General features: G+C 40.1%; 1 protein-coding gene across 2 annotated transcripts in view; it reads left to right on the forward strand.

The window, feature by feature from the left end:
- The window catches only part of negr1 (neuronal growth regulator 1), a 182,316-nt gene that overhangs the window by 127,239 nt on the left and 37,371 nt on the right, over window positions 1–17,706 (forward strand). The window contains exon 7 of one of the 2 annotated variants that reach the window (XM_058074094.1): window positions 10,249–10,290. The exons of the other annotated variant lie outside the window; for it this stretch is intronic. Within the exon in view, the coding sequence (XP_057930077.1) occupies window positions 10,249–10,290 (42 nt within the window). The remainder of the gene's footprint in view (window positions 1–10,248; window positions 10,291–17,706) is intronic. 2 annotated transcript variants of the gene reach the window in all.

A 17,706-nucleotide genomic window follows, 5' to 3' on the forward strand; every position in this document is an offset into this window, starting at 1 on the left:
AAAAAATTATTACATTTGATTAATGTTCATGTTAAAGGTTAAATAACTGTTAATAGTTATCCTCCCTATCCGTGTGGAAGTGGTAAGTTTTTGGCTATTTAAGTTTAAAGGAAATAACTTGAAGGCTACCGTTTAGGTCGCTAGCTCTCTAGTTTGCGAGTTAGCATGTGTCTCAAGACCCTGCAGTTGCGCAATATGTTGTAAATAAAAAGAGTATAAATGTAACTATAGTCGTGTTTTGTCATGTCTACAGGGCTCTAATAATGCTTTGTTCATTTTAATCTGAAAAAAATAATTTGTCTACCCACCAACTATATGTGGTTTCTTAAGTTTTTATTATTTGCCGTTTTATTATTATTATATTTATTTATTTATTACTGATTGATTTTCTTTATTCTTGATTTGTTTATTTATTTTTCATCTTATTTTGTGTAGAAAAATAAAAATTAAGATATTTGAGAACAGTGGAATGTTTTATCAGAGCTTTTATTGTAGAAAATTGGAAACAAAGCGAAGTTATTATTATTTTTTTTTTAATAAATGCGCTTTTTTTTTGTTGTTTTTTTTTTTAAAAACCTGATGCGGCCTAGTCTCACCCAGACCCGAGCTCCAGTGGCCCCCAAGTAAATTGAGTTTGAGACCCCTGCATTACGTCCTCGTGGAAGGCAAGTTCTAACAATAAAAGAATAGAGAACAGGCTGAATAGGTGTAAGATATGCTAACACAATGGTTATTCAGCTACACCAAAAATAAACATGAACAGAAAAGGTGTCCAGTGTGTATGTAACATATACACTTTTTTCATTTATAAGTCGCTCTGGAGTATAAGTCGCAGGAACAGCCAACCTATGAAAAAAAGTGTGACTTATAGTCCGGAAAATACGGTATATAGAAGGTCCTAGACAGATCCAGGACAGATGCTTCAATTATGAAAATATTAAATTCATGAGGAAGGAATCCCCTTTTTAGGGTTGGTTCTGGAACCAGTTAACTTCAATAAACGAGGGATTACTGTATTTTACGACTAAAAGCAAGTCAGCCTTTGATGACACTTGTTTTATTCAAAAAGTGATCATGATAAACCAAAAAGGTTCTGGTTGTTGAGTTGAGTTTCAATGGAATCTCTACTCAGTGAAGAAATCTACCTCGTTTATATTTTTTTTTATTGTCAATAATATGCCCACATGGCCCAAATGCTGTGTCTGTTTTTCATTTGCAGTTGATTTGCAACAGAAGCCAGAGTAGTTTTCATCCAGAGGCCCTCCAAATGTGTTTATTCTTTCTTTGCAAAATATGCCCACAGTCACGGTTCATCTTGTCATCTGTAATGGGAAGTGTTGTCTTGGGCTGATTTAAAAGGTTAAAGCTAAAACCAATGACACCACTGAAGAGCAAAGAAATTTCAGCTTCAATAAAGCGGAATCCAGTGACTTTGCTTCATTGTATTTTCAAGTGGGTCGCAAACATACATGACGATACCCTGTGGTGTAACTCCACTCTCGAAGAGCTGTACAGAAAAGGATGAAAACGCGGCAAAGCATGGGCTGTCTTTTCTGCCAACTACGCCACCCGGTGGTGCTGTTACATTAAGTCTAGCATTTTGAAAACAACCCATTGTGACTTAGTCCTGGTTGCATAGACATACACTACCGCTCAAAAGTTTGGGATCACTTGCAAATGTCTTTGTTTTCCAAAGAAAAAAAAACATTTTCATGCATTTCACAAACAATTTTCCATTTCACAAACAATTAAAATGGACCAAATTATTTTGCCTACGACATTAAGAAGGGAGTGGGCATGAACCTTGCCGATGGCAGTTATTGGGGAACCGAGAAGCATGTTCCGAGAAGCATGTGGGTGAGGAGTCGGAGTCAAGAGTGGTTTGACATTGAAGTCAGTCATCAGTTCCAAAAATTTTTTTTTTTTCCCTACAGTTGGAGAAACTTGCCTATTTCCAGTATAAAAACCTGGAATTGACCTGCAGTGTGAATAAGTACAACAATGAAAATGAATGAGATGATTTTCAAAGAAGGATGTACATTTTTGCATAGAGGCCAACTGTCAGTCCTCTGCATCAATCTCCTGGTATGGCTGCTAATCCAAGTTCATCATTTTATAAGGCTAATAGATGATTAGAAAAGCCATCTAAAAATCTAAACTAAAACTAAAATCTCTTACCATGCTGTTAACTACTCCCTTCAGAGAGCAGCACAAACTGGGTCTAACAAGGACAGAAAAACGATGCACAACTGTGCAAGAAGAAACAAAAAAAAAAGAATTATTCCATATGATCGGTGTCGGAATCGGTCAATTTCACTCATGGATGATTGGTATCAAAATTGGCAACATAAATCCCTCGTATTTACAAAGTCATAAACAGATTTTCCATGCTCCAACTTCAAAATTTTTCCATTTATAGACTTGGAATCCTATGTCGTGGAAATTAATTTATCGCTGGCAGGTCTGTAACCAATTAATTAAACCAGGGGTGACTGTAATCATGAAAGACAAAAAGATCCTTAGCAATAGCACAAACTGGGTCAGGACAAAAAGGACAGAGGACAGAAAAACAGAAAAACGCTGCACAACTGTGCAAGAAGACAAATATCTGAGAGTGTGTAGTTTAAGACAAAGACGTCTCACAGGTCGTCACCTGGCAGCTGCACTAAATAGTAGCCGTCAAACACCAGTGTCAGTATCAACAGTGAAGCGGCCACTTCAGGATGCTGGACTTCATAGCAGGACTGCCAAGAAAAAGCCATATCTCAGACTGGCCCAAAACATTTCCAAGTCATCCCAAACTTTTGAGTGGTAGTGTATTTGCAAGTGAGCCCTGAAAAAAGTTTGTGATGGCTCTAAAAGCTGTTTTTTCGGGGGGGTTTTTCGAGAGGAAACTGGAGGTTTGTGATGTCACAGATGGACAGGCTTCATTATACCGGTGTGCGCTCTTGGTGAGATACACTGGAGTCTATCCCAGCTGACTTTGGGGAAGAAGGGGGTACACCGTGGACTGGTCGGAGCTTATTCCAGATTATTTACAGAAATAGAAAATGTTTCTGTGATGAAAGTCGTTATTGTGAAATTGAACAGCCACAAACACAGCACACACACACTGGTATAAACTGATTATATATGCATAAATAAATGGTAATGTAATCCCAACATCTCAAACACGGAGCAGGTATTACATATTGCATATTGCCGATTATAAAAACATAATCAGTTTAGGTGAAAGAAAAACTGTTGTGGTTCTGCTGATGCAGATTTAACGGAACCTGCTCAGGGCTTTGGCAGCTTCAGATCCATCTAAGACATCAAAAGACGGAGAACAAATGCAGCTATGAATGATATGTTTTCACGTTTCGGGGGAAGCACATTTACTCCGTTTGGATTCCCATTTCACGTGATGACAGGAGTGAAATTTGATGAAAAGAAGTGAAGCTGTACTTTCCAATTTTCCGAAGACTCCTCCAGCTTAATTGGTCAAGCTCTTATCCCCTCAGCCCACCTCGGCTTAGCCCCAGAGGAGATTTCTCCTATACCTTCGCCTTCATTTCCTCCTTCTTCCTCGTCTTCTTCCCAACCCCCTCAAGTAGTAATCAGAAGAGACTGATGAGAAAAAAAGGGAGTAACTCTCCTCCTCTCCATCACCACCCAACCTCCCTCAGGCGGGAGAGACACTGCTGGCTACTTGCTTAATGAGCATTGTGTTCGTTTGTCACGCCTATCAATCAGCACGTGTGGCTTGCCCTTTTGACGCATCGACTCGTCTGACATTGTTGTCGACGATGCTGTTTTCCTGTGCCGTGCGAGTCGAGGAGCGCTAAAGGTGAGGTCGGTGTCATAGCAGCAAATCGTATTGAACGCCCGAGGCACCCACGCGTCACTTCTTGTGTCGCTCGCATACGCTGAATGGGTGTGTTGCTTTTTTGGGACGCAATGTTACTGTCTGTGAATATTCCTTCATCCCGGGAATTGGACTCTCAGGGTATTGAATCGATGGCAGTTGGACTCCATCAGTTCAAGTTCAAAGACGAGATAGAAGAGCTCGGGGGGGTACTCAACATAGGTAGGGCCGAAGTGGGTCGGGAAACTTTCAGGTGCAGTGAGAAAGGCTGCATGGTGGTCAAGTGGTTAGCGCCATTGAGCTGGAAAATACACTGCGGCCTGGAAATACTTGGAACATCATTTTTAAGGATTTCCGATGCCACCCACTTTTCGTATGACTCACCTTTGAATGAAAATTACTGCCAAAACAAAATTGTGACTCCTATAAGGAAATCCCTCGTTTATCGGGGTTAATTGTTTCTAGTGGCAACAGTGATAGGTGAATTTTTGTGAAGTAGGAAGTAGAATATTTTTTTGTAGTTAGAGCATAGAAATTTTTTATGACCTTCTAAATAGTCATTAACATTTTAAGAGCCGTGCTGCACGGCAGTCAAGTGGTTAGCGTGCAGACCTCACAGCTAGTAGACCAGCATCCAATTCTAGTTTGCATGTTCTCCCCGTGCATGCGTGTGTTTTCTCCGGGTACTCCGGTTTCCTCCCACATTCAAAATTGTCCATAGGTATGAATGTGAGTGTGAATGGTTGTTTGTCTATATGTGCCCTGTGATTGGCTGGCCACCAGTCCAAGGTGTACCCCGCCAAAGTTAGCTGGGATAGGCTCCAGCATCCCCCGCGACCCTCATGAGGATAAGCGGTAGAAAATGAATCATTGAATGCATAAAATATTATCGGTTAGCACGCAGGCCTCACAGCTAGGAGACTCGAGTTCAATTCCACCCTCAGCCATCTCTGTGTGGAGTTTGCATGTTCTCCCCGTGCATGCATGGGTTTATTCCGGGTACTCCGGTTTCCTCCCACATTCCAAAAACATGCTAGGATAATTAGCGACTCCAAATTGTCCATAGGTGTGAATGGTTGTTTGTCTATATGTGCCCTGTGATTGGCTGGCCACCAGTCCAGGGTGTACCCCGCCGAAGACAGCTGGGATAGGCTCCAGCACCCCTGCGACCCTCATGAGGATAAGCAGTACAATATGAATGAATGAATGAAACTACATCAACGTCACAAATTTATGTTGTTTGTTGTGAGCGTTGACCTGTCCCACTTTGTCCTTGAATGCACCATCTACCATTCTCCCACATTGTATTTTTCTTTCACTTCAGATTTGGTTCCAAATGCTGATGCTATGATGGTGTTATTGAGTGCTAATTTGCATATTTGTTCTGTGCACAACCTCAAGTTCTCGTCATTGAGCATGAACCGACGTAGCCTGCAACGTCTTTCAAAGCCACAAAAAAACGGTGTTATTCATGTTAAAAACCTTCACATATGTATGACATGTAAATGTGTCGTCATGCCTTCTTCTAAAAGCGCTCTAAAAATGTTGCAGCGTACACTTATCATTTAAATGCTCGCATTTACATATTTTGGCAATCAGAAAAACCATTAACATTTTTGTTCCCAGTCACACTCTGACGAGGAAACGTTTGGTGCTGTGACAATGTGCTGGAGCTGCAGCCCAGCAGGCTTTAGAATTTAACACCACCCACACTTCACCAGCTCCTGGATCTGGGAACGTTTATCCCACCATGACTGAGCACAGCGGATGCCCGCAGGACGGTACACACAGTGGGAAGAATTAAAAATGACATTATAGCTCACAGAAAAACTAACACAGCCTTGAACACCAAGTATGGATTGGTTGGACAGAAGACAGAATTTCAAGTAGATGAGGGATGGACATTTCTACGGGTGAAATCAATGATCCATTCATCGGTTGCGGTCAATATTTCTTTATAGACCTGTTATACCTGAATTAGGCTTCCTTATTCATACATCCAACAGCATGGTAGTGAGAGCATAGAAAACCTGAAATATGGCCTTTTTACATTATTAGAGAGCTCTACACATGACATAACACCCCTATGATCACATTTACATTGCTATTACCCAATATAATAGACATATGTGTTCATATCTCCCATAAGGATTGTAGATAATTGCAAAATAATAATAAAACATTTTTTAAATAATGATAATTACGAAATCATGAGGAACTGCAATGTCTATTTATGTTTTCTATGTTCTAACTACGAAAATATTACATTTATAACGGCCAGATCTGGACCCTATTATCCACAATAAACAATGGTTGCATTTGGAATTTATTATTATATATAATATATATTATAATTATAATATAATAAATATATAATATATAAATATATAATATAATTATATTATTATGAAATATTAATATATAATTATTAAGAAATTAATCCAGAAACACAATAATACTGCTCCAGAGACCAAAGTTCAGATAAATTATAAAAAGTGTGACACCAATTTCTTTGAAAAAATAATATTAATAATAACAATTGAATAATTGAAAGGAACCAGTCATGATGTGCTATATATATCACTATATTGACAGTTACTACAGTTACTACGTCGTACTTGTACTTCGGTACGAGACAAAAAATAATAATAATAATGATAAAAAAAAACTTCAACTATATTAAGAAAGCAGGAAGTGAACAAATGTAACAGTTACTGATTGTAAAAGTACCAGATGGAGGGGTAGTATTTAATAAGCTTTGCTTCTTCCTACTCCTTTTGGACATGTGGAAATGTGAACTGATTATGGGATGCACTCAATTGTAATCTGATGCATGTTCAAATGAAATAAAACCATTACCATTATATATAACATACATTATAATTATTTATAATATATGTTATTATTAAGATAAAATACTGTTCCATTTTCTTGTTATTGTCGTAGCTGACATATTGGGATTTATATTTGTCCCACGATTCCTCTTTTTGTTTATCTTTGAGTAAGCTCTCTGCAGCAGTAGCACTGCGTCACAAATCTCCCATTAGTGAAATATGTTTTGTTTTGCTCTAATATCCATGCGGTCCTTAGTCAACACATATTTGTACGTCACTGTAAATGAATGTTATGACTCTCCTAGCAAAGTTATGGATAATTCCCCTCAAATGACCTGTGCTTGGTCAGGAAATGTTAATGCATGTTCTTTTTAAATGTATTGTCTACATTGTCTATTTTGGATGTAGAAGCAGATTTTAGATTGGTGATCTCATATGAATGAAACAGTGCTAATTCACCATTCTTTTGTAATTAGGAATGAATCAGCTTTTAAGAATCCGTTCGAGGTCATCCTCAATGCACTCGGATGCAAAAGTGTGCATTTGTACAAATCCACCAGGGAGAGATTGCCTGTCAAAAGACATCTTCCGGACAGTAATGGAGCAACTGGAGCGTCTGAGAGCTCATGGAAGGATCCACTGGTGATTTATGCTCAAATATTAAACAGATATCCCCGTCTGTCTATTTGAAAAAAGAACTAAAAAGGAATTGTCTTCACATGTCTGCTCCCCGATGAATTGGTTGAAGGGAAGATGCATTGGACCGTCCCTGCACTCGTATACGTTGTCGGAAAGGCATGTGGATGCTGATCCTTACACATTTGCAGCTTCAAACGGAATGATGAAATCCAATGAAAGTGATTACTGTTAGTCTTGTTATACAATGGCAAAGTCATTTAAAAGCTCTTGTATGTGTGACCAAAAAGTGGCAGTATGGATGACAAGCTTTTGGCCCAGCAGTTGATCACATGACTTCCCTAGTCTATGCTGCAAACACTCATTCATTCATTCATTTTCTTCCACTTATCCTCACGAAGGTCGCAGGGTGCTGGAGCCTATCCCAGCCTAGCTGACTCGGGGGGGAAACAGCGGGTAAACATCCTGGGTTTTGTTGCTAACCAATTGCAGGAAAATATACGCAAATGAGGGCACATTTTTGGCGATACATTTTTGGCGATACATTTTTGGCGATACATTTTTGGTGATACACTTTTGGCGATACATTTTTGACGTTAACTGAAAAAGATGCTAACCGGGGCGTATGCAAACCAAGGTTACCATGTAATTGTTCATTCATTCATTTTCTTCCGCTTATCCTCACAAGGGTCGTGGAGGTTGCTGGAGCCTATCCCAGCCTAGCTGACTCAGGGGAGACAGCGGGTACACACCCTGGATTTTGTTGCTAACCAATTGCAGGAAAATATACACAAATGGGGGCAAATTTTTGGCCATACATTTTCGACGTTAACTGAAAAAGATGCTAACCGGGGCGTATGCAAACCAAGGTTACCATGTAATAGTTCATTCATTCATTCATTTTCTTCCGCTTATCCCCATGAGGGCCGCGGGGGTGCTGGAGCCTATCCCAGCCTAGCTGACTCGGGGGGGAGACAGCGGGTACACACCCTGGGTTTTGTTGCTAACCAATTGCAGCAAAATATACGCAAATGGAGGGCAAATGGAGGGCAAATTTTCGGCGATACATTTGCGATGTTCACTGAAAAAGATGCTAACCGGGGTGTATGCAAACCAAGGTTACAATGTAATAGTTCATTCATTCATTTTCTACCACTTATCCTCACAAGGGCCGCGGGGGTGCTGGAGCCTATCCCGGCTGTCTTCGGGAGAGAGGCGGGATACACCCTGGACTGGTCGCCAGCCAATCACAGGGCACATATAGACAAACAACCATTCACACTCACATTCATACCTATGGACAATTTGGAGTCGCCAGTTAACCTAGCATGCTTTTGGAATGGGCGAGGAAACCGGAGTACCCGGAGAAAATGGGGAGAACAAGCAAACTCCACACAGAGATGGCCGAGGGTGGAATTGGGTATCCTAGCTGTGAGGTCTGCACGCTAACCACACGACCGCCGGCTGCAATATTTGGTTCACAATGATATTTTGGTAGTTTTTGGTTCAGACCGATCATGTTTGTGGTTTGATATACACACCGATTTTTAGATGTCTTTTCTAATCATCTATTAGCCTTATAAAATGATGAACTTGGATTAGCAGCCATACCAGGAGATTGATGCTGAGGACTGACAGTTGTTGATAGTAGGCCTCTATGCAAAAATGTACATCCTTCTTTGAAAATCATCTCATTCATTTTCATTGTTTGGGAAATGGATAAAAATGTTTGTGAAATGCATGACAATGTGTTTTTCTTTGGATCCCAAACTTTTGAGCGGTCGTGTATATATATTTTTTTGGGGGGACAGAGGGGAAGTTCAGGATTTTTTTTTTACTTTAAACCTTGAACACAGCATATATGTCCCATTGAAGAAAAGCTCACTATTTTATGTTTGTCTTTATGCTTCACTGATAATGTTTGTTTCATGTTTTGCATTGCAAGAATCGATATTTTGCTTTTTGTTCTGGAAACTTTCAAAGCATTTGATGTGTTTTGTCAAAAAAATATAAGCATAGAATTATAAGAATTATAAGCTAAATGAAGTAAAATACAAATATATGTAGGGCGTTCAGAAGATGCATTCAAAGATGTAGTGATGATATGTACGAATGCACAATTCCAAAAGAGACCTTTCTGCCAACCGCCCAAAAGGGATCATCTTCGTCCAGCTTGGGACAGGACCCCGTTGGGACTGATCGGTCACACAAAATAAAGCAAATCTTAAACTTTGGAAACCAGGCTGGCTACACTCCCATTGCTCCATGCTCATTTGGGTGATCAGGAAGTGAAAGGTCCATTGTTCCATCCCCAACTTGGGGTCCCAGCTTTGCCTTCAGATGCTTCCGTGGCTACGACTGTTACTCCATGTGGCGTTTAACACTTCCACTCCAACAGGAAAGTCCTGACACATTCCCTGCATGCTCCATTCCTCCATCTCCCGAACGCCACCAGCAGCTCAGCCTGAAATGAGTTCAGGAGCTAATCAGATTGGGACCCAGAGGTCCCTCCACAGATCGAGTAAAAGGACGCCCCGCCATGCATCCATTGTGTCATAATGGATGTTGAGTAACAATAAGATCAGCTTGATGTGATTGTTGAAGTCGCTAGCAGTTCCAGATCCGGTAATAGCTCTGAAAGACTGCTGGACTTTTGTTCAACGCGCTCGGGTCGCCGTATGATTGACACGTTTCACTCGGTGCGGCGTTTCCGAGCAATTTTTCCGATGCGCATGAGGAGGTTGCATCTTGCCGCGGAGACGCTGATCCTTCATGCATGGAGAGGATTTGCCTCCATCCCCGTCCTTTTGTCCTTGCATGCTCTTCTTTTGTTTCTTTTTTTATTTTTTTATTTTACGTCTCCATTCTGTTAATAATACATGAATGTCCTTTTGTCCCTCCCCTTTCCCTCCCCCCTCTCCTCCCCTGTAGCGATTATTGAACCCACCACCACTATCGCTGTCTCAAGCCCAGGTCAGTATATGTCACCATGCTGTACACCGAACCAGCAAAGAGGTCCGCAGCCTCGTACTAACCAGAACCAAAATCGTCTCCATCTTCTTCCGATTGGCTGTCCGCAACGCCTGCTGGGTGTACAGCTTTGTTGTACGTCCGTATTTTTTCTTTCATTTGCTTTTTTTCCCTCCAAATTTACTTTGCCTTATGATTTTGGCTTTGGGTTTTGACAGCCTGGCTTCATTTTGCAGCGTCGCCAAGTCTGTAACCATCTCCACGGCGTCCCTTCCATCGCAAACGCTACCCCCCCGCCTCCACCTGAAGTAAATGGTAGCATCATCAAAGTGATGCTTTTCATAATGCTGATGGCTCCTTCTCCTCTCCGGCTTTCCCACGGCCGGGAGAAGCATCCCCTCCCCTCGCATCTTAGGGCGACTTCAACGCGGCACACATCAAAGGCAGGATGCTGATGGTGGCAAAGGCTCTCGGTTTGTTGTTTGGAAGATGGGATCTCTTCCCTCTTTGTATTCCTCCCTCCCATCCCTCTCACTTCCTTCTGTCCAACCGCGTGGTGCCGTGACCACCCTTGCGTTGGTGTTGTTGGTGGTGTACCGTCAATGTCACCCTCCCCCATATTGCCGTCCATCGTAATCCCTTCTATCTCGTCCTCTTTCCGCCCTCTCTGAAGCGTTTAAGTCCATGTCCCATATGTGCGTAAACGTCCAGACGACAATTGATTGACATTAGCTCATGTCCATGCGAGTGGACAGCTTGGAAGTGGAATATCGAGAAGGGAAAACTGATATGAGGAAGAGCTCAGCTTGCGCTACGAGAACGAGGGAATTCATTCAAAGTAGGCAATGTTTATTTACAGGCCGCCAGAGCCTCCACCCGATGTGGGCGCCACTCAACAGTGTGCAAACTCATGGTGCATACAAATATTAAGTCGTAAAATAAATACATCAACAGACAAACAACCTGTCTCCGAGAATCAGACGTATTCAGATGATTCAATATTTTGTTCTGGGAGTGGAGTGTGGTGCTTTTGCTGAGCAGGAATGGTTGTAAGGTTGGCTTGTGGCGGGTCACAAGGTTTTATGGGTGATGTACACTACAGCTCAAAAGTTTGGGATCACTTCCAAATTTCTTTGTTTTCCAAAGAAAAACATATTTTCATGCATTTCACAAACATTTGTATCATTTCACAAACAATTAAAATAAATCAAAGAAGGATCTACATTTACAAACAGAATGACATACTTGCTCACGGTGCAACGAAACTCAACACAACACATCCACAGCAAGTTAACGCATGACATCAATCCACTATTACTACTATGTCGGTGATAAACAACAACTAAGTAAAAAATATTGTATAATACGAGTGTAAAGGTGCCTGTAGGGGTGTTAGTTCATGTCTCGAGGGCTCTAATAATCTTGAAAATTTTATTTAGAAGACTGTAAAAAGGTTTTCTATGCTTCACCTATGAAAATATTCAATTTATAAATAAAATTGCCTTCTAACAGTCGGGTCTAGAACCAATTAACAAGGTATTATTGTACAAACATACGTACACTACCACTCAAAAGTTTGGGATCACTTTCAAATTTCTTTATTTTTCAAAGAAAAACACATTGTCATGCATTTCACAAACATTTTTTTTTTCCATTTCCAACAATGAAAATGAATGAGATGATTTTCAAAGAAGGATGTACATTTTTGCATAGAGGCCTACTATCAACAACTGTCAGTTCTCTGCATCAATCTCCTGGTATGGCTGCTAATCCAAGTTCATCATTTTATAAAGCTAATAGATGATTAGAAAAGCCATCTAAAAATCCTAACTAAAACAAAAATCTCTTACCATGCTGTTAACTACTCCATATAGAGAGGAGCACAAACTGGGTCTAACAAGGACAGAAAAACACTGCACAACTGTGCAAGAAGAAACAAAGAAACAAACGAGAATTATTCCATATGATCGGTGTCGGAATCAGTCAATTTCACTGATGGATGATTGGTATCAAAATCGGCAACATAAATCCCTCGTATTTACGAAGTCGTAAACAGATTTTCCGTGCTCCAACTACAAAAATATTCAATTTATTGACTTGGAATGACGTGGAAATTAAGTTATTGTTGGCAGGTCTGTAACCTATTAATTAAACCAGGGGTGACTGTAATCATGAAAGACAAAAAAATCCTTAGCAATAGCACAAACTGGGTCTAACAAGGACAGAAAAACGCTGCACAACTGTGCAAGAAGACAAATATCTGAGAGTGTGTAGTTTAAGACAAAGACGCCTCACAGGTCGTCACCTGGCAGCTGCACTAAATAGTAGCCGTCAAACACCAGTGTCAGTATCAACAGTGAAGCGGCGACTTCAGGATGCTGGACTTCATAGCAGGACTGCCAAGAAAAAGCCCCAAAAATTTCCAAGTGATCCCAAACTTTTGAGCGGTAGTGTATGTCAACTGCTGTTTTGCAATGTGAGTACTAATAGGTATTGTACTCCTGGACAGGTGCTTGTTATGGGTCGTTATAGCGACGGTATCTTGAGTGACTAACCGGTAAGCGTCACAACGCGAGTACAGGAAGTGTCATCTGTGTCCAGGAGGCATCGAGCTCACCGGCTAAATTAGCTACTAAAATGTTAACATACTGTATATGAAAATAGAAAAACCTCCACGGCATCATACTGGAAACAGTGTGCTGAAATATTCATACTGAAATATTCACCTGCACTTCCACACATAATTGCATGTGTGGATTCATACTGCATGATGGATGCGCTTCGTGTTTTCGTGTTTTTTTTTTTTGTTTTGTTTTTTTTTTTTTGTCCAGCCTCATGACTACGAGATCCCATTGTTTACTCTTGCACTGTGTGGCAACATGGCTCTGGGATTAGCATGAGCTCACCTGTATTCTCTGCCTGTCTTTGTGAGCCAAATGTAATTATCCATGGAGATTGTGCCTGATAAAAAGTTCAACTAATCTCAGTGCCAACGAGCAAACCCGCCGTGACCCCTGTACTCCCATTTGATGTAACGCCGACAGAACAAATGACAATTTCATGCTCCAAAACGAACACCGGTGCTCTCAGTTCAGGAGATCCGCGTACGAATCCGCGTACGCTGTTCTTCAAGTCGTATTTGGACCTCCCCCTCCAGTGCATAAATGACTCAGGAAAGGGAATTATTTGAGATAGCAGCTAATGGTTCACTGTCCAATTGTTCCAGGGGCTTATTATCTGCTTTTACCTTCCCGGTGGAAAAGATTTGAGGAGAATGAAAAATGTTGTTACGGTCTGCAAGAAAAACAAATCATTAAGTAGAAGCACACTTCATCACTTACAGTGCATGTTGTTGCTCGGTGAGCACACAGCAAGAAAAAGCAGGAGTCGCTCTCTTTTAAAGCTAACCTTACTTGAACTACTGGAACCTCAACAACAGGAAGTGAAATGTACTTCTCTGATTTATTTATGAGGGCAAGTTGATTTTCGCGACACACCCAAACAATTAGCTCAGACAGCAGGGATGCTGAGTTGACTGAAAAGAGACTGACAAGGTGAATAATTAACTCACGTATGCGGACTTCTTGTTTAATCCTACATCATTTGTCATCTGGTTATTCTTCCATTTCTCATTTTTGTCCACTATGGAGTCCTACGTTAAAAAGCCACAGCATTTCAGTTTATGGAATCAAACTATGGAATGGATTGAGCCAATTCAAGAAACAATACAAGCATTTGATGTTTGCTAAATACAAGGATGAAGAGTCTTGAACCAGTCATGATGTGCTATATATATCACTATATTGACACTTACTATGGTACCCATTATGACAATGGATGCTCATATCACATTATTAACAAAAAAAAATTAATCCTAAACTGTGCATTATGGAAAGCAGGAAGTGAACAAATGTAACAGTTACTGATTGTAAAAGTACCAGATGGAGGGGTAGGATTTAGTAAGCGTTCCTTCTTCCTACTCCTTTTGGACATGTGGAACTGTGAACTGATTATGGGATGCACTCAATTGTAATCTGATGCATGTTTAAACGAAATAAAACCATTACCATTATCATTACGTTCAAACCAGTTCACTCATGCTCACTCACAACATGGCGGCTATAAAAGTCCCATGTTTTCTGTGAGGATTTTTCTTTGCAAAAATAGTTTAGGTGGATGTAAAATGTCGACTTCAGTGGGATTTGCTGCATTGAACTCATTGAAGTGTCTCGTCCCAGTGACTTGGACAGACGAAGTGGGACTCAAACTGCCAACCCTCCAGCTGCAGGATGACCCAAGCTTCATTTTGTCGAAAACACAAAATGGAAAAATCTGCAGTAATTTCACAAGCATAAAGTTCATATATAAGAACAGTTCTAACAAGACAAACTTGGGAATTTTACAAGAATAATGGTAGTACTAAAAAATTGTCATAAAAAAAAAAACAATTCTAATTTTACGAGATTAAAGCTGAAAAAATGTGACTAAAGTCACGATTACAAGAAGAAAATGTAGGTTTAAGTGAATTCAGTCAATTGGATTCCATTTACCATATTTTCCGGACTATAAGTCGCTATTCCTGCGACTTATACTCCAGAGTGACTTATAAATGAAAAAAGTGTTTATGTTACATAAACACTGGACACCTTTTCTGTTCATGTTTATTTTTTGTGTAGCTGAATAAGCATTGTGTTAGCATATCTTACATATTTTCAGCCTGTTCTCTATTTTTTTAATTGTTAGAATAAATTACCCGCATAAAATGCGACTTATACTCCAGTGCGACTCATGTGTTTTTTTTCTACCTAATTATGCATTTTTGGCCTTGTGCAACTTATAGTCCAGAAAATATGGTAATATAAAACATACAGAATATACATAATGATATATTATATGTAGAAAAAACAACAGCAACATTTCACAAAGTGTAAACAGTCAAAACATTACGAAAAATAAAGTTGTATTCTAAGCAGAAAAAAAGTTGCAAATATTATGAAGAAAAATTATGATGTAATTTTGGTAATGGTAATGGTTTCATTTAATTTGAACATGCATCAGATTACAATTGAATGCATCCCATAATCAGTTCCCAGTTCCACATGTCCAAAAGGAGTAGGAAGAAGCAAAGCTTATTAAATCCTACCCCTCCATCTGGTACTTTTACAATCAGGTAGTTAGGTCAGGTAGATGACCTAATGGGTACCATAATAACTGTACCCATTGTACCCAGTAACTGTATTTTAACAGAATACAGTCACAAAATTGAAGAAATGTCAAAATATTATGAGAAATAAAAAACAAGGAATACATTTGCAATTTTTGCAAAATTAGGTCATGATGTCATGGGAACAAAATAAAAATAAAAATTCAATAAAATACAATAAAATACAATAAAATCCGATGCAAATGATGTGGAGTAATGGAAGTTTAAATATTTGTTAAATTTTTAAAAACTGCTGAAAAAATGGCAAAAGAGCAAAGTTCATACAAATAATTGCCTTTTTCAACTATATCACAAAGCTGATATGCAGTTTATATATAAAACAATAATTTGTTAGCATCTCTTCATGTGTTGCTTTACAAATATGAAAGTGGCAAAGTTGCATCCTTTCATTGGACACCCCCCCAGTCTCAGCCCGAACTTAATACTGGATGAATCAAAACAACAAGCTTCAGATTAATCGACTTAGGAAATAATCGTTAGTTGCAGCTCTAGTACACTGCCTGGGTTATTGTAGTACAGTTGGATTAGATTAAGTGGATTAATTGATTTCTTATGGGAAAAATGACTTTATTTCTAGTTTCATGAAGGAACTTGATAGTAGCAGGAAACCTCTTGCGCCAGTTAACATCCAAGAGCCCCCCCCCCCCCGTGTGTTGCATTTGGAAAATCTCTTCAAAAGCTTGTGGTGGGCAGAGAATTGACTTGGCATTGTTGTGTTGTTGTGATGGAGAGGCGGCTTCAAGCCTTTTTCCAGCCAAATTGACGGCAAGCGCCGCGACTGGGCTGGAACTGGCCAATCTCAATGCAGCGTGCTGACAGATATGATCAACGCCTTCGTCTGTGACCCCGCCCACACACACGGTGACCAACTGTGGCAGATGGTGAGTTCATGCACCGGTTCATCTCGCCAAAGAGCAAACCGGGAGCGCTTCAGGCGTCCGCTAGTGTCGGCCGCCATCACAGCTTCACCGCAGCCCGTGTGACCGCGGCCTACGGCAGCTGTGACCGCCCACCCCCGCCAAGCCGCGCCGCTGTCAGTGTCGGACGAATTGCACGCATCGCCACGCTTCCATCATCAATATTCAGAGCTGGTCGAGACTGGAAATAGACTCCGATCAAATTGATGGGTGGACTTTGGTGAGGAAATATTGACAATGGTTGCTGTTTTATGGTTGAATATGTACTATTAGTACTATTAGTATGGACTAGTATTAGTCAAAAACTATTTTAGGTTCAGAAGATGCATTGAAAAACATGTGATGATGTAGTATTCAACACTGGTCACTAGTTCTAAACTACACCGAACAATTCTCTTCTGACCTAAACTCGTTGGAATGGCTTAAGCTCCTTTTACAGAGAGTGAATGCAAGCTAGCAGGGGTTACCTTGTGTGGCTGTGTGAGTATATTTTCACCATGTTGTGTTATACGGATTTAATATAAGGAAGGTTTTACAGTTCTCTGTGACGACATGCATTATTTTTGAACGTTGCTCGTCTTTCATATGCAGTTGGAATTGCATGGGTGACTACATCTTCCTTAACCACGAGGACAGGCATTACAGTTTGTTGATTTAGTAGCATCCCATTTGAAAAGTTAGCTAGTTTGCTACCAATAAATAAATGTGGTTTACAATTTGATATATCCACAAAATATAGTGATATGTACACTACCGCTCAAAAGTTTGGGATCACTTGCAATTTTTTTTTGTTTTTCAAAGAAAAACACATTTTCATGCATTTCACAAACATTTGTATCCATTTTCCCAAACAATGAAAATGAATGGGATGATTTTCAAAGAAGGATGTACATTTTTGCATAGAGGCCTACTATCAACAACTGTCAGTCCTCTGCATCAATCTCCTGGTATGGCTGCTAATCCAAGTTCATCATTTTATAAGGCTAATAATTAGAAAAGCCATCTAAAAATCCTAACTAAAACTAAACTCTCTTACCATGCTGTTAACTACTCCCTTCACAAACTGGGTCTAACAAGGACAGAAAAACGTCATCACCTGGCAGCTGCACTAAATAGTAGCCGTCAAACACCAGTGTCAGTATCAACAGTGAAGCGGCGACTTCAGGATGCTGGACTTCATAGCAGGACTGCCAAGAAAAAGCCATATCTCAGACTGGTCCAAAAACATTTCCAAGTGATCCCACACTTTTGAGCAGTAGTGTATATATGCATTATATA

Source organism: Doryrhamphus excisus, chromosome 5 (assembly GCF_030265055.1).
Source record: "Doryrhamphus excisus isolate RoL2022-K1 chromosome 5, RoL_Dexc_1.0, whole genome shotgun sequence".
Classification (NCBI taxonomy): domain Eukaryota; kingdom Metazoa; phylum Chordata; class Actinopteri; order Syngnathiformes; family Syngnathidae; genus Doryrhamphus; species Doryrhamphus excisus.